We start from the raw sequence: 18,018 nt of genomic DNA on the forward strand, positions 1-18,018 counted from the left end.
GTGCATCCACTATCAAGCACCCAATGTCTTCCTCCGGCTTTGTAATTCACCTATAAAATAGAAATAACTCTTTTAGGTACTCAAATTTTTTTGGGTCCTTGGATGTTAGTGACCAAGGTTTTAGGCATCCAAATGGCATTTTTTTAGCACCATATATAGGTAACCCAACATATTTAGCACTAACACAACCCTTAGAATTTTTCATAAGAACATAGCTAGAATCAAAGGATACGGCTTTGTTGTTGGTGCAATTCTTCTCATTATGGTCCATCTTCTTGCACTTTTCATAATATGACCGTCCATCTTTCGTGACAAATACGGTCTTGGTTTCATAAAAGGCTTTCTTGCCTTTCTTTGGAATATATCCAAGACCTTGTCTATTCAATGTGAACTTTTGGCTTGACTAACAATGTTTGAATTTGGCTTTACTATCATAGCACTTGCTCAAATCATTGGTCAAACAAATCACCTCCTTCTTCAATTTTTCATTTTCCAATACAAGTGACTCATTAGAAGAAAATTTATCACTTGTGCTACATGAGGGGTTAGTAGAGCTAGATATACAACATGATTTGTAAGTTTCACTACTAGCTCCCATGCTCAACTTAGTCTTGTCCTTGTAATCAAGCAAGGTGTTGTGAGCATCCTTAAGCTTCTCATGAGTTTCTTTAAGATTCTCATGAGAGGTCTTTTGCTCCTCATAGGAAGCTTGGAGTGAAACATACTTCAACTCCAAGTCCTTGAACTTTTTCTTTTCCTTGAACATAAGTTCACCAGCGTCAGTGACCATGTCTACAAGATCATCATATGAAAATTCTTCAAGTTCATCATCTTGTAATACCTTTACACCACCTTTTGCCATAAGACAATGTGGTGTGTAGAAGAGTGATGGAACCTCCTTGATGGCGATCCCGGCAACTCCCTTTGAAGGCTTGTCATCATCATCATCATCATTATCGGAGCTTGCATCGGAGTCCCATTCAACAAAATAGGCTTGACAATTTTCTTCTTCTTGATGAACTTCTTCTTTTTCTTCTCATCATTTTTCTTGTCTTTTTTGTTCTTGTCATTCTTCTTGTTTGGGCAATTTATGATGATATGCCCCACTTCACCACATTGGAAGCATGTCTTGTCAACAAAAGGATTTTTTCTTAATGATTGCCCTCTCTTGCCAAAGTTCTTCTTGCTCATCATTCTATTGAACCTCTTGACAAAGAGAGCCATCTTCTTATCCAATTCTTCTTCTTGACAACCACTTTCTTCTTCATTTTTGCTATCTTGAGCTTTGAAGGCCACACTTTTCTTTTTCTCATCAATTTCTCCACCATGTGTTTCATTTTGAGATTTCTTGAACATTTCATGAGTAATCACTTCTCCCAATATTTGTGTGGGAGTGACGGTCTTCACATTTGACCTCACAAGCAAAGTCACACTGGTGCCATATCTTTTCGGAAGACTTCTAAGAAACTTGTGATTGAAATCCACATCCGGCACCCCAAATCCAAGCCCCTTGAGCTCATTCACAATATCATTTAGCCGATTGAACATCTCGGCTACACTCTCATCCTTCTTCATGGCAAATTCACTAAACTTGCCCTTGAGCACATATAGTTTAGCCTCCTTCACACTTGATGTGCCCTCATGAATTTCCATGAGCTTCTTCCATATGTCATTTGCATTTGAGAGACTCTTGACTCTATTAAACTCACTCACATCAAGAGCACTAAAGAGCACGTTAACCCCTTGATCATTTAGCACCTTATTTTCCTCATCTACTGGGGTCAAATTCTTTGGATCTAAAATTACATATCCATCATTCACAACTCTCCACAACTTTCTACTCATAGCCTTGAGATGAGCCGACATCCTAGTCTTCCAATAATCATAATTATTTCCATCAAATAAAGGTGGCTTCCCAACATGAATACCATTATTACTAGTCATTGTTCTACTCCAAGGTGATTTAATCCGTAATTAAAGGAGTACTTAGCTCTGGTACCACTTGTAGGATCAAGAACACCGACTAGAGGGGGGTGAATAGGCGGTTTAAAAACTAAAACCACAAACACTAGAGAAATTCAATTAGTAAAATAAGAGAGCCCTATGTGTTACTACTACTACCTCTAGTTTGGGCTTGCAACATATGGTGACAAGATAAGTTACGATCTCTAGGAAAGTAGATAGCTCAAAGTAAATAAACTAAACAAGATGTGCAAGAGAGATAACCGAGCTTGACACAAGATTTTATCCCGTGGTGTCGATGACTTGCCGGTCACCCCTAATCCACGTTGAGGTGGATTCCAAGAATCAACCGCTTCTCTATCAAGAACCTCTTGATCTTGAGCCACCTTGAATTAAGGAATCGCTCCACACATCGATTCCACTAGAGTTGTTCTTCACCACTCTGGTGAGGTGAGCACAAGACCTCTCACAACCGAAATCGGGGCTCCTCAACAATCTCCTTGGAGGTGCTCCACGAAATCCTCTTCTCCAAGCCGTCTAGGGAGCGGCAACTCCCAAGAGTAACAAGTCGATGGCGCATGCTTGAAGATTCCTAAGTGCCACAAAACTCAAACACTTCATGCAATGCACTAGGATGCTCTCGCGCTCTCAAGAATACAATCTCTAAGCAAGTGTGTGTGAGAGAGGGATGGCTCAGCTCTAATGTGTCAAGAAAGTGATCCAAATGGCCAAGAGCACCTCCCAATGGCCGGGCATTGGGTATATATAGACATCCCCTAAAAAACTAGCCGTTACACTCTTTTCTGCGAAATCGCGGACCGTGCACAATTCAAAAACCGGACTGTCCGCCATTATAAACCAGAGAGTCAGAGTGCAATGATTGTGTGTCAGAACTAGCCGTTACAGCCCTGACGGACCGTCCACGCCCTAGGGACGGACCGTCCGCGGTTCAAAGTTCGGAACTACCAGAGGCGAAAAAATGTCTCTGGTACGATTTGAAAAAGACCGGCAGACCGTCCGCGCCCCAAGGGCGGACCGTCCGCCGTTCAACCTTGAAGTCCAACTAGAGATGCAATGTCTCTGGTACAAATCTCTAAATTACCGGCGGACCGTCCACGCCCCAGGAGCGGACCGTCCGCGCCATTGACCTTTCTTTTCCACTAGAGACGAAACATGTCTCTGGTACAATTTTAGTTAGAGGGGTGGACCGTCCGCCCTATAAAAATCATGCCCACCAGGGACCATAACCTCTCTGGTACATTTTTCATACAGTATGGCGGACTGTCCGCCCTTAGGCAGTCAGCACAAGTTTTGAATGCTTTTTCAAATCTTTTCGAAACGTCGTTAGCCCTCATGCATGCATTTAGACATTTTGAGCAAAATGACATTAAAGACCCGTCAAGCACGAGTACACGATCCCTCTTAATAGTACGGCTATCTATCCAACAAATCCGGTCACTTTTCATCCACTAATCGTCTTGTGACCGGTAAAATGCAAAAGCCCTATTATATACTTTTGTCTTGAGCCCAAGCTTTGCATATCATCTCCAAACCATCATACGATCACAATCACATTCTTTTTCATTCGTGGATCAACCTATGCTCATTATCTCAAATGAAATTGTTAATCCACAAACCGTTATCATTAATTACCAAAACACGAATTAGGGGCACAAACAAGATGGCTCGAGCTTTTTACGAGCCGAGCTGAACTTTCTGCTTGTTTGCTTAACGAGTTGAGCCGAGCGAGCCGTTATCCCCTAGCGTGCCGTGCAGGTAACAAAACGTTATCTTTGCTTGAGAATACTGTACCGCCCAGTTGGTAATAACTTGGAAGGCCGTTGAAGCAAAAACACAAAGAGAGACACGTGTCAGCGGCCAAAACAACGGAAGAAAAGGAGGCCTGACGCTTGATTAGCACTCGTGGTTATCGTCGCAGCATCTGGCCGTTAAGCGTGACCCGCACCGGACGAAAAGGAACAGCACGGGAGAAAAGAACAGTGTCGCAGGTAATTCTCCGAGGTCATCAGGTCACGGGCCCCCGTAGGCGTTTCCCAGGTCAAACGCACGGCGCCGGCGGACGCGTGTCCGGCCAGCACCAGCGGCTCTGCTGGCGGCTCCGCGCCGTGGTCACGCCCGTCGCCGCGTCTCCGTGGCCTGATGCCTCGCCCGCTCGCCGCCGTATGGACGTTGGATGGTATGAGCATGAGCAGGACGGCGTACCCGTGCCCGCTCTCGCGTTTAGTAGGCCAACGGGGGCGGCCGGCCGTCGCGCCCGTGCTCCCGTAGTGTCCGTCCGGACTGCGCTTTTGCGTAGTGAATGCGCGTGACGCGCAACCCTTTTCCACGGCCTGGATCGCTCCGAATTCATGCGCGTCTCTTTAGGGCGGTGCGCGCATCCACGATCCAGCTCGCGCACGTGACCGGCGGCGAAATTAAATTGAAGCCGCAAGGTCCCAGGTAACACGGCCGTTTGTGCAATCCCGGCTTGGCCGTTCGCCTTTGCCCCTGTCTGGCTATCTCGGACTCAACTGCAGGCAAGGGATCCGGATGGACGGCACGCACTCCATGGATAAGGTCAGGCCGGCTCGCGTCGAAACCGCCGTCTGCATGGCGCGCTGGAAGTCAGTACACCCCGGCACCACGCCCCGCATCTCATGGTACTCTGAATCGGCGCGGCTCACATGCACCATCACACGCAGCGTGCGTGCCTTCGGCGCCGCTGCCACACGTCCGCGCGTCGCCTGCGCTGCACATGGACGGCGACACCGTCTCCGCGTCTGCATGTTACGGTCGCAGGGGCATGTTACGGCGCGGGCGGACGACGCGCTCGCGCCCTGGCCCTGGCTCAGCCGGCGCTGATAGTGGTGAGGGACAACAAACCAAACAACTCGAGACTCGATCAGCTCGATCCCCGGTCATCCGTGTGCTCGCAAACCATCGCAAATCGGAGGAGGAAGAAGACCTCTACGATGGATTGACCTCAAATCACATATGCGATGAATAGATTTCTCGAACTCTGATGGTTAGAAAGGCCCAGAGGTTTATTAAAAAAAACCCAGAGGAGAGTGGCGATCGATACAAAACACAACAATGACCGGCCGAAATTAATGAGAAACGGTTGGGCCAGAGAAACAGTTTGGTTGGATTAGTCGGTTTGGGCTGGTTTGTATTGGATTTGAGTAGAGCACCACTGGTACGATCGCGTGGGCCACCCACTCGGGCCGACCTCGCCCGGACTCGGCCCACTGGCCCATTACAACTTAACTCCGCTGCTCGATCCGATCGAACGACCAGCCTTCCTCGCCTTGCCTTCCGTTGCTCCCATGGCGATCCTCCTGGTGCTGGACACATGACACAATGACACGTTACTTCTTAATTAACCGCGAGTCCTATCATGATCAAACGTCACTACAAGCCTACTACTCCTAGTACGTCCCAGCGAGGCAGCGTAGCGCCCTTTTTTTTAAAGAAAGGCGAGGCAGCGAGAGGCGTCCTCTGCGGGGTGGCTGTTTCGAGCCACGCGCGTGATTAGAGCAATGCCAAACAATTCTCTTTATATTTTTTTTTCATTGTTAGAAATAAAAATTTTTATAGATAAATACCCTCCAACAGCTTCAATAAATGGTTATATATAACAATTCTCCATTCTGCATTTCTCGCTAACAAAAAATAGATAACAAAAATAGTTTTCTAAAATTTATACAAGATATAAAAAACTGTTGGAGAGTGAAAATATATAGAAAGTAATTTTTAAAAATAATTTTGTAAAATAATAATTTAGAGAGTGAAATTTTGAGAGACTTTTAAATATACTCAGAAAATGGTACATCGCAGAAGCCGCGCTCATCAAATATAATGACGTACATGATTTTATATGCACTGTAATCATGATGGTCGATCCCTACATGATAGTCTCGGAAGTAAAAAGTACCGTCTTAAAAAATGTAAATATTTTTTTTTCAAACCGAACATTCAAATTAGAAACCAATTTCACTATTATACTCCTAACGGCGAGATGTTCAAAATAAAACTAAACTTGCATATATTTTGAATAATATTTAGTTAGAACATTTTGATTGTAAAGGTGGAAAAGTATATAGGCGAAGCTAAAAACTGTTGTATTTTAGAAAAAAAAATTGGCTTGGTCCGCCTATTATTGACAGGCGAGTCTAAAAAAATGTTGTATATGAGTCGGACCAGCTCTCCATCCACAACTTGATTACATAAATTCCTACAAATTAACACGTGGATAACTATATGTATTCTATATTCATATTAATTTTATCCTTAACAACACAGAATATATTTACCTAGTAAAATGAAAAAGACCCAGCTAGCTTCTGCGACTGGATTACTGCTAGTAGTATCCCGGTCCCCATTGTTGAATCTACAAGCGACCGTAACCTTTCCTTGGAGCGGTCGATTTCACCCACGTGCGTGGGGCCCACACAACGTAAATCACTCCGCCTCCCCTCTTCTTTTCCCTTCACTTTTTCTTCTCTACCTGCTCCATCTGGATCTCCGCGCTCCTTACCGCAGAATACCCTCTGCTCCATGGCGGCCTCCCTTCCCTTCCTCTCTCCCGTTCCCCCTTCCCTTCCTCTGCTCCATGGCGGGAGGCGCGGCGGGGCCGGCGGGAGGCGCGGCAGGGCCGGCGGCGGGAGGCGCTACGGGCCAGTGCTCGCCGCGGCCAGATCCGGTTTTTTTTTCTTTTTTTGATGCAAATTTTTTTATAAATTTTTTTCTACCAAAACTTATTTTAGAATATACAAATTTGTTTGAATTTATTTTTCAAATATTTTTTATTAGGATGCGAATTTTTTTCTACCTCTCCAAAAATTCTTTCTGAAATATTTTTTGCCTTCCTTAAATTTTTTTCTTGAAAATTTTACTGTCTTGAATTTTTTCTATTTTTTAATCAAAAAATTACTAAAAATAGGAAAAAAGAGTGGTAGGAAAATCGACCTCCGTGCGGTTGACCGTAAACTAGTGAACCCATTCCGGCCCTCGGCTGCCTCCGAGAGAAATTTCTGTGGCTCAACCACACGGGGGCTCCTATCTATCTTGTGGAAGATAGATAAGATATTCATCTTTAAAGTCCACTAGGCCTAATTATCTGCTGCAAATATGTTCAATATTTTAGTAAAGTTAACTCAATATTTTGTAAAATACGTTCAACATTTGGCTTTCAAAATGTTGAAACTGCGAAGACAAATGTTGAAATTGGAGATATAAAATGTTGAAAATGCTGAAATAAAAATATTAAAGATTTTTTCTCCGGCGAGCGGGGTTTTTCTTCTCCGACATCAGCGTGCCCCGCGGCGCAGCAGGGCCGCAGCGCGGCACGACGCGCGGCGCGGCAGCAAGCCAGCAGCGCGAGGCAGCAGCGGCAGCGTGCGGTAGCAGCAGCATGCGCCGCGTGCCGCGAGAGCAGCAGTGCTGTAGCGTGCGGCAGCCATGCGGGGCAGCAGCAGGCATCTAGCAGGCGTGTGCGGCACTCGCGACGAGGCGAGCACGCGGCGGCGGGCGAAGCGCAGGATTCCTGCAACCACACTGAAAGCATATAGGCCCTCAAGGAATGTTTCGGTGATTAATAACAATAATTTTTGTGACTAATGAGTTTGTGCAGCTTATGAAATCTTATCGCTCATTGGATCATATGTTAAAGAGGCCCCTCAATTTCATTACTCAAAAAGTCGATCTCGGTATTCAACTCAAGTATATAACAAGACTAAGTATCTTTCTAGTCCTAAGTGTCGCAAGGTTGAGAAGGACACTTAGGTTAGTATAGGTTTTATAGTTTTGTAGAGGTCGCACTATTAAGAGGGGTTAAGGCCAAGTAACTTGAGCATGGACATGATCAATCAAAAATGGATGCACACATTGGTCACTCAGGCTATTGGAAGCTCAAACAAGTGTTACTCAACTCATATCTCAAGAAAGTTTGGATTTCACTCGACTCAAATCAAAACAGACAAAATCAAGAAAAAGTCTTATCACCAGTTTAACCGACGCTACTGCTTTTCTATACGTCGGTTAAACGCTGTCACTGAAGCATGGACACTGAGTACACCGGTTAAACCGACGATATTTGAAATTAACGTCGGTGCAGTTGTCCAGAACGTTGGTTTTCCATGGGTTTCTGAGCTTATACTCACCAGTTAAACCGACGATGGATTTGAGCTAACGTCGGTGTAGTTGTCAAGAGAATTGGTTTTTCAGTTAATCATGGGACAGCTACATTCACCGGTTAAACCGATGATACGTCGGTTAAATTGCCAGAGCAGTAACGGCTAGTTTTTTTCAAAAGGGCAGTTTACATTCATCGATTAAACCGACGATGACTTTTGGAGGGCCGTCGGATTAACTGGCGTTGCGTACTTTTCTGGCAGCTTTTCTCCAACGGCTCTATCCACGTGAGCTGCCTATATATACCCCTCCAATGGGTTATTTTATAGACTCTTGACACCAGACAACACTCATACACTCATTCTTTTGTTGAGAGCCAACTTGAGCTTCACATTCCACCCATTTGACCATTCAATCATCCAAGAAGCAAGGCTAAGGACTTGAGTAGGGAGAAGCTTGTGTGCATCCATTCTTGGTGATCAGTTCTTGCTCAAGTGAAGGTCCTAGCTTGTTACTCTTGGTGATTGGCATCACCTAGGCGATCTTGGTGATTGAGGTGCTTCTTGCGGAGCTTGCTAAGTTGATTGTGGGAACCCGAAGAAGATTGTACGTGGCTTGAGCTCCACCACGCCGGGATGGTGAACGGAGACTCTTAGTGAGCACCATCGTCTTGGTGACTTGGGAGGTGACAAGGCTCTTAGTAAGTGTCACAACGTGGATTAGGGATGTGTGCCAACACATCGACACCACGGGAAAAAATCCGGTCGTCTCTTGCCAGCTCTTTACATTCAAGCACTTACTTTCATGCAATTTATTCATGTGCTTGACCCTAGGGATCATAACTTAGCTCTGTCTTGCTTAGCTTTATATCTTGTTATATCCTTTATAGCTTGTGTAGGTTGCTTAGTTAGCCAATTGGTGAATTGAGCCTTACTAGTATTGCATAGGTTAAGGTTGCTTTATTTTGTTTTAGAAATTTGAAAAATGCCCAATTCACCCCCTCTTGATCCATCGATCCTTACACACACTCTTGTCGCGCCGCCCGCTTCTGTCGGCCTGGCCCAAACAGGAGGCAGGCCTCTCGTTGTTTCTTTTTTGGGCTGCGAGCGTGGGCTGACGACCCTCTCAGCCGGGTTTTTTTCATTTTTATATTTTAAAAAAATAAAATTTCAAAAATATATGCCGAATAGGGAAATTTTCAAAAATGGGTGCCTGTCGCCCCCTTAATGGGCGACAGAGTGCCTGTCGCCCATCCAGTTGGCGACAGGACCTAAATGTAAAAAAAAATTATATTTAGGTCCTGGCGCCCAGGGCGCATTAAATAGTGAACTTGTAAAATCGATATAAAATCGTAAAAAAATCATAAATATACAAACTCAACTGTTCTGGATTCTATGAAACAAGATCTACAACTTTTGTTACATAAAGTTTTTCATTTGATCAATGTATCTTGCTCTATTTTAAATACCAATTTAATGCACTTTTATTTAAATCTCAAGATCCATCATTTGGATGCATGTCATCTTTGGCCCGAGTGTTGCATATGGTGAGCATAGGCTTGTACAATATTGGTTGGACCAGAAAACATTTCTAGAATAAGTTTTTAAATTAGATCTTGCAATATGTCTAGTTTAAATGAGTTATTTATCCATGCTGCTATACTGAGTTTTAGAAGCCATAACTTTTACAGTACCATTATTTTATTTTCTAAGAGCTATAAAAAAGTTTGGTAAATTTTAGATAATCACAACTAGACCAAATGAATGATTTCAGATTTTTCTAGGTACAAGAACTATTTTTCTTGATTTAATGCATTTACCTTAGTCATAATTCATTTGGTCTAGTTGTGCTTATCTAAAATTTACCAAACTTTTTCTATAGCTCTTAGGAAATAAAATAAGGCTACTGTAAAAGTTATGGCTCTTAAAACTTAGTATAGCAGTATGTATAAATAACTCATTTAAACTAGATATATTGCAAGATCTAATTTAAAAACTTATGCTAGAAGTGTTTTTTGGGGCCTACCAATTTTACACAAGCCTATACTCACCACATGCAACACTCTGGCCAAAGATGACATGCATCCAAAGGATGGATCTTGAGATTTAAATAAAAGTGCATTAAACTGGTATTTAAAATAGAGCAAGATACATTGATCAAATGGAAAACTTTATGTAACAAAAGTTGTAGATATTATTTCATAGAATTCAGAACAGTTGAGTTTGTATTTTTCTAATTTTTTATGATTTTATATCAATTTTACAATTTTACTATTTAATACGCCCTGGGCGCCAGGACCTAAATGTAAATTATTTTTTACATTTAGGTCCTGTCGTCTGGATGGACGACATGCACTCTACAGGCACCCATTTTTGAAAATTTACCTATTCGGCATATATTTTTAAAATTTTATTTTTTAAAAAAATAAAAAAGAAAAAAAGGCCTCTCAGCCCGCCTCGCCCAGGCCCGCAGGCCCGCACACGCGGCGCTGACCTTTTCCAAGCCGCAAATCTTTGAGCCGGTGCCGACTGCCGACTTTGTTTGCTCGGTGCAGCGGCGGCAGTGTCCTGTCAAAAAAGACGAGCATCACAAGCGAGGCGGCGATGGCGACGGCAACGGCAACGGCCGCGGCAGAAGCGGCGCCGGATAAGCGACAGGCAACGCCGCCGGCCGGCCTCGTGGCCGATGGTGATGGACGGCCGCACGCGCCGCCACAAGCCCACTAGTAATGCCCGTTCATACGCACGCGTGACGCTGACACGCCGGCGTCGCCGTAGTAGCAGTGCCCATCATCAGCTCGGATCGAGCCATCACCGCCGCGGCCGAAAGCAAAGCCGGCGTCGCTGTTACTGGAGCCGCCCTTGCAAAACACCCCGGTGCCAAGGGGGAAAAAATGCAAGCTTGCATACGCAAGCGCGCCGGAAAGGAGAGGTAAAGCGAGGAAGATCTTTCTACATAGGTAATTGTATATATACATTCTGAATTTCTGATTCAGTGATCCATTCACACTGATCGTCCGATGAAGGTGGCTACTGCAGATGCCATGTCTCACACCAGTACAGTACAGTACAAACTGCCGCTAGTTTTTCTGCTTCCTAATCAACTATACTATACTATATATACTTCTTTTTTTTGAGATTATACCTACGTAATAAGACTTAAAAAGACTTGAGGAATTGCTGGGCAGATTAGATAGGAAGCCATAGGTGTCGGAGCAGCTTCTCATGTTCCAAAGCCCCGTCAACTCCTCTAGCCCCCTCTCTGTTGCCGAAGAGATCGATCGACGACGACTAGAAGGAGAAAAACGCAGTGCAAGAAGACAGGCAAAACAAGACTACCCTCTGACGATTCCCCCGCCGTGTCATCCGATGATCTCGTCCGGAACCGCCATGAACCTCGTCCGCTTCTGCAAAAGGGGGGAAGACCAAATTCAGAATGCGAATTCGACGAACAATAATGTAACAAACTGACGCAAATAGAAGGAATCGTTTAGTTTGAATCTGGCAAATCCGGAGCGATTGTGACGGGTCGTTGGAGCGGTTTCGCTTGAAAGGAACGCGTCGTCGTGCAACGGACCACTATTGGGCTGCCGTATACTCTCCCCTCCCTCTCTCTCCTTTTTGTACTGCTACCAGGAAAAGCAAAGCTGTGGTTCGCAATTGTCCCATCCCATGGGAACTTGGACGACGTCAGGGGATAGCGAACGTTAGAAGGACTAACAGTACTGTTCCTTGAGGCTTGATCGTCACCACAACTTGGGTAGATTAAAACTAGTCAGTTCATTACGTTATTATTGCTCCTACCAACTCCATTAGGGCCCCGTGATATACACTCCCCTCTCTCATTGTCTTGGCAAATAGTGCACGTACGTGCTGTTTTAACCAATGGCCCTCCCTCCGGTAAAAAAAAAAGTGCATGACATTTCGTAGCACCAAATTAAAACAGTTATTTCTACTGCCGCTGCTTGTCTGAACGTCCTCGATCAAGCATGCATTCTTGACTGGAGGTAGCGTATTATTATTAGTTCGGTTTATACTCTTGAATTATCAGAAAAATTCGATTTTTAACAGTTGGATGGCTCTCGTTATGCGATTTTATAGTTAAATGTTGGAAATAAAAAAAAATTTACGATAGTTTGAGGCTTCGAGGGTGTAAATTATTACAATTTCAGACAAACTTATGTACGTAAATGATTTTCCTCATGCTCATGCACGGTCTTTTATTCGGAAAATATGCAACCCCAAGACCGAAGAATATGATGGCATGCCTACGTCTGGAAACGTCAGGCGGAGCGATCATGGCAGCCCTTGGAGCCCAGGTCAAACCTCCACCAATGACACAATAAACGGTATCCTATTCCCTCCAAACAGTACGCGCACGGGGCCGTCTCGGTCACCACGGGCCGTGGTACAGCCCGCGCGGTTAGTCTAACCCGCACGGAATCTTAGGCACATGCACGGCCGATCAGCCGGACGCGTGCGCGCTCGCCCTCTCGTGACGTGGAGCCAGCAGCAAGCTACGCGCCCGGCTAGTGATGAGCTTAGGCACATGCAAGGCCGGAGCCCTGCGCCGGATTTGTTAAGGTCTCTGCAGGACCACGGGCAAGTGAGCACCTAATGCCGAAACCAATCTTTTTTTTCTCCCTCGACGAACTACTGAAACCAATCTCAATCTGCAACAAGGGGATATTTTTTTCCCCATAATACTTAACTCAGACCGACTTGACTTGACTTGACTGACCTAAACCTGCCTCGCCCTTACTTAATGTGTGGCCTTTAGCTTGTCCAGAGAGAGAGAGACGCCCTACTGCCCTAGTAGTACCAAACAGAACCCCGCTCAGATCACATGCTCGCCCTGACACGCACCGTGCGCCGTATAATTAGGCCAGATCCGATCCGGTAAACCCGTAAAAAAAACATCGCATCGAATATTTCGATACATACATGAAATACTAAATGAAATCTATTTACAAAATTTTTTGCATGGATGGGCTGTAAATCGCGAGACGAATTTAATGAGCCTACTTAAGCTATGATTTGCAACAGTGATGCTATAGTAATCATCCGCTAATTATTGATTAATCATGGATTAATTAGCATCATTAGATTCGTCTCTCGATTTACAACCTATCTGTGCAAAAAAAATTGTAAATAAACTTCATTTAGTACTTCAAATTAGTAAGATTTTTTTGCAAAAAAAATTGCAACGAAACTAAACATGGCCTTAGCCCCGTTCAGTTTGCTAAAAGATGATAAAAAAATTACTGTAGCACATTTCGTTATTACTTGACAAATAATGTCCAATCATGAACTAATTGGATTTAAAAGATTCATCTCGTACTAATCAGTTAGACTGTGTAATTAATTATTTTTTTCAACTACATTTAATGTTCCATACATATGTCCAAAAATTGGATATGACAGGTACTGTAGAAAATTTTTTGAAAAGTGAACGGGGCCTTAGTAGTACTCCGTACTAATCGCTTTTTAGAAAATAAATAAAAACCACGATGCTTGATCGCTAACGTACAGAACAGCACAGGTGTGAGATGCCGCTGCGCGCTCTCTCGTTCGCTGTCCTGCAGCTCCAGCTCCTGCTCCTGCTCCCAGTCCTATAGGCTCCTGCTCCATCATGCGCGGGGAAGGCCTCGGAAGGTTCCGTCGCGGTCGCCGCCTTGCTGCGCGACACGCGCGGCCGGGCACACCACGTGAGCTCGGGGGCGATGCGAGCAAGGCAAGGCAGGGAGAGTGGCATGGAAAGGTGGAGCGGAGCTAGGCGGCCGGGGAGCGAGCGCCACCCCCCCCCCCCCCCCGAGCCCCCAAAAGGCGGGCGCGCGCGAGGCCGCCACGCACGGATCAGAGATGCCATGATCGCCCGCCCCACGCCCACGCCCACGCGATTCAGATCAGATCACTAGCGATAGCGCTCCTCCGGAGACAAAAGTATCTAGCGCCGCACGGGCTTCTCGTATGTTCATTGGGCACTAGGGATTCGTTTGGATCAAAGTCACACGGGAGCTGAGCGAGATTCTGAGATCCCGCCGGCCGGGTTGTCGCCTCCCGGACAGGCGCTCAGCACCCAACCCACGGGAAAGCAGAGTGAGTTTGTGCCTAGCTAATACAGCTTTTTCGTGGCAATAGTATGTTTTAAGATTGTGATGTGTTTAGCCATACATGTTTGGGCCGTTTTGCTTGGCAAGGTTGTGCTTTAAGATTCGTGCAGGTGCCGATATATGGTGATCGGATGGTTTGGGCCCTCATGGTAATCAGTAATTAATCACCTTTTGCTAGCAGCAGCCTAGAGGTGAGAGACTGAGAGTTGGACATCCCTAATCAACAAAGGCTTGTTTAAGGCTAGAGTTCGGAGGAGTAGTTGCAGCATGGTGCACAGCAAGTAGATACTAGCCTACTATAGTACTTACTACTGTTACCAATTATCGTTCAAGGACTGTGGAAAAGGATGCGACGTAAACAAACGGGTGACTGATTGAGGAAAGGGAAACGGCGGGAGGGCGATGCGCGTGCGGCCGGCTCACCTCTTTCTTCAAGTCCGTGCCCGTTGTCGTCGCGTTCCTGCGGCCGGACAGCGCGGAGGAGCACGGCGGTCGCGCCAGCGCCGGCGGCGCGGCGGCGCCCTGGTCCCTGGCCACGCACAGCTGCATGATCCGCTCGGCGGCCTCCGCGGGGTCCCGGCTCTCCTTCATCAGCCGCGCCACCTCGGACTTGGGCAGCCGCATCCGCAGCCGCACGGCGCCGTCCGCGCCCACCTCCACGGACGGCGGCGGCTTCGGCGACCCCGCGGGGGCGCCGGCCGCGGCGAGGCGCGCGGCCGAGGACGGCACGACGGACGCCACGTCCGACACGGTGCGCCGGGACAGCATCAGGCTCTCGAGCCGCTCCCGGGCGCCCACGTGCAGCGCGCCCGACCACGTCTTGCGCGGCGCGCGCGGGTCGCCGTCGCCGCCGCCCGCCGCCGCGGCGCCGCGCGGGATCTGGACGAGGAAGTAGAGCTTCCCGGGCTTGAGCGGCGCGTCGCGGTCGAGCGGCCGCGCGCGCACGCCGAGCCGGCGCACCTCCTCGGACTCGAGCAGCTGGTGGCCCGGGTGGCCGCGCAGCGCGGCGCCCGCCGCGGCGGGGGTCTTGTAACGGAACGTCGCGCCGTCCACCGTCATCACCTTGGCCGCGCGCCGGCGGCCGGCGAGAGCGTTGCCCATGGCGGCGCGGCGCGGGAGCAGATGTTTTGTTTCGCTTCTTGCGGAGAGCGATGGGGGACGCGCGCGCGCGCGCGCGCGGGTCCTGCTAGCGAGGAGCTTGTGGGAGGTTGGGGTTAGCGTACGTGAGGCTGGAGGAGAGAGGGAAAGAGAGACGAGGAGGAGGAGGTTATAAAGGTTGTCGGGTGCCGCTCGGAGCCTCTCCTGTTTGGTTTGGTGCCAACAAATCTCCAGCGTGTCCTGCTTGTCACCACTCACCGCTGGGGTTGTACAAGGGAACCGTCGGCTCTCTGTGTCAGTTCGGTACGTTGGATTAAACGAGGGCCGCTCGTGTCCAATTTCGGTGTTCTGCTTGCCGAAAGGAGTACTGGATAGTAACAGAGGCCAGTAAAACTCAAAAAGCTGCTACTACTTTTTATTTGCGACAAGCCGGCTAATTGGTGTACCATATTTTTCGACAAATGCTCCGATTAATCCCGTCTGTTACTCCCTCCTCAGATGGACCAGAAGTTCTGGCACCACAAGTGTTTCAAATTATAGGTTGTTTTGATATCCGCATGTGAATAATTTGGAACGGATGAAATGTGTTTTAATGGTAGCAAAATAGATTTACTCGCATGCTGTAGATTTGATTATAACATATTACTGAAAATTGCCAATATTTTGGGTCGAGTCTACTGGCTATGTAATATAATGTGGTAGATTTTTTTAAGGGCAAAATTGGCTAACAATATTTTCTTTGTTTTTAAATATATGATGCTTATCATAAAGTAATTAAATACCTTGGATAAGTTGGCTATCGCCTACCGTTTTGATTTACCGATGTATAAAAAAAGGTAAAATGTATCGGAGAATTCTTGGTCTATTTGCTCCACAGCGGGTCCAAATGTCACCTGGACGGGTCATACCCAGTGATGCAAATTTCGTGCAAATACCGGTTCTTCCGCGCGTGGCTGTTAACTGGTAAGTGGTAAGCGTGTGGCCTCTCTATGGTCAGTCCTCTGCGTGTGTACAATCCCACTAGTCTTTAGATCCGACCATTTCTTTCTCCAGGTTTTCAGCGAGAGATACACAGAGATAGCACTCTTGACCGGTTAATCACACGAATTGAAGACTGAAGATGATGCTTACTGCTTCTGCTGCAGGTATCATGGAAAGCTTGCTTGACCATTTTAAGCTGACGTGGCGTGCCTTCATTTCCTCTTGGACTCTTGGTTGCTTGGTTAAAGGATGCTTAAGCTTAAGGGCCTCTAGGAAATCGATACCCCACAAAATTGTTTTCAGAGAATCATGAGATTGCTCTGCTACGATCCATGATTTACAGAAGTTCATTTCTATTCTGTTTAGCTAGCATTTAAAAAGTAAAGTTAGCATGTGTGCTCACACATAACTCGTCAGTTTGATCCTGCATTTAACCTGTCGATAAATTATAAAAGGAGAAACATTTGTAAAACTCACCTGCTTACATCAAACTCTGGATCCGGGCTCGCCCTTCAGTCGCTCAAGGGGTGATTTAATTGGCCCTAAGGGAGTTTACTCGACCCATTCTCCGGTCTCCCCACTGCTCAAGTGTGCGACTTTCCCCTCTTACATGATTATAAGCAGTGTTCCTGCCTTATTTTCCAAAAAAAAAAAGAAAGAAAGTTCCAAGTACATACTGCATTGAACATTGATGTGTTCTTATTTTTAGCTTGACCCAATTGAGCTCGGAATACTACTCTACAAGGCTGACCTCCCTCCCATTTGGTAAGCACCTACCGCTCGAACATGAGACCGGTCGTCGTCCGGTTTGTGGTCGAGCCAATTGGGAGTTCACGCCATGAGCATGACCATGTCAAGGTAACGTTTGATCCATGGACATGTGCGTCTCTTGATAGATTAAATCTAACCGTTTGGTAATGCTAATTCTAAGCCCTCTAATGTTCCTCACCAACCTTTTTTCCTCACTGTAGGCCCAATTTAGTAACTTTACCTAACATCTTGGAGGAATAATATGATCGCCTACTAGTAAGTTAAAGCCTTTTTTTTTTCGAGAAAGAGACGAGAGGTGGTTCCATCACCAGGTTGAATTTGTAGGCAGATATATAACTTCGTTTTTTTTTGGAAAAGAAATGGAATTGTAGGCGTGCGAATTGTTGCTAATGGTGGTCGTTGTGTGTGTACTGGCGCTCTGAATTCTGAATGATGGTGCCTTAGACCCGTGTGTGCACAAATGAAATGGCCAATTGTATTACACTATCCTTTTTTCGCTCCTTTACTTTTCTTTTTTCACTTTCAGTGCTCGGGGCCCCGATTTCACCTTTTTCTGTCACCACAAGTGACCTTCCAGAACGATTTGTTTAGTTGCCACACGAAGATCGAGATTGGGCACCTGACCACTACAACGGCCATCATCTACCGCCCTTTCCAATCAAGATACCCTGCGTGATCAACATTAGCAAATCGAAAAACCATAAAAAAAAATCACAAATAATAAACCTATGCAGCGCCGGTTGCATGGTCAAAGAAAAGTAGGGATAGATTAAGGCGAGGAAAGGGAGGTAAAGCCGGATTTGCAGCGCGGTGGTGCATGATTTCAGGGGATTTTGCCGGTGCAATGCACCACTAGCGAAGGCACCGGCGGTCTGCAACTTGGGATTGCAACAACGTTGACACCCACGCGCTGAGCGTAACGTGCATTTGCGGTATCAGTTAACTGAACAGCGACGCGCATC

The 18,018-nt window shown here is 46.3% G+C and overlaps 1 protein-coding gene across 1 annotated transcript; it reads right to left on the reverse strand.

Moving 5' to 3' along the window:
- Nucleotides 1-11,020: 11,020 nt before the first annotated feature.
- On the reverse strand, nucleotides 11,021-15,431 carry LOC120660619 (uncharacterized protein At1g66480-like). Its single transcript, XM_039939215.1, has 2 exons — nucleotides 14,630-15,431; nucleotides 11,021-11,500 (listed from the first exon to the last, which is right to left on the reverse strand). Exons 1-2 carry the CDS (start codon nucleotides 15,305-15,307, stop codon nucleotides 11,456-11,458), a joined length of 723 nt encoding a protein of 240 aa, XP_039795149.1. The 5' UTR covers nucleotides 15,308-15,431; the 3' UTR covers nucleotides 11,021-11,455.
- Nucleotides 15,432-18,018: the final 2,587 nt, after the last annotated feature.

The sequence above is a fragment of the Panicum virgatum genome, chromosome 2N (genome assembly GCF_016808335.1).
Source record: "Panicum virgatum strain AP13 chromosome 2N, P.virgatum_v5, whole genome shotgun sequence".
Taxonomy (NCBI): Eukaryota; Viridiplantae; Streptophyta; class Magnoliopsida; order Poales; family Poaceae; genus Panicum; species Panicum virgatum.

Coding starts and splice junctions, on each gene's coding strand:
- LOC120660619 (XM_039939215.1), bottom strand. CDS start 15,307: ATGGGCAACGCTCTCGCCGGCCGCCGGCGCGCGGCCAAGGTGATGACG. Junction 11,501..14,629: donor GCACGGACTTGAAGAAAGAG/GTGAGCCGGCCG, acceptor CCCCTTTTGCAG/AAGCGGACGAGGTTCATGGC.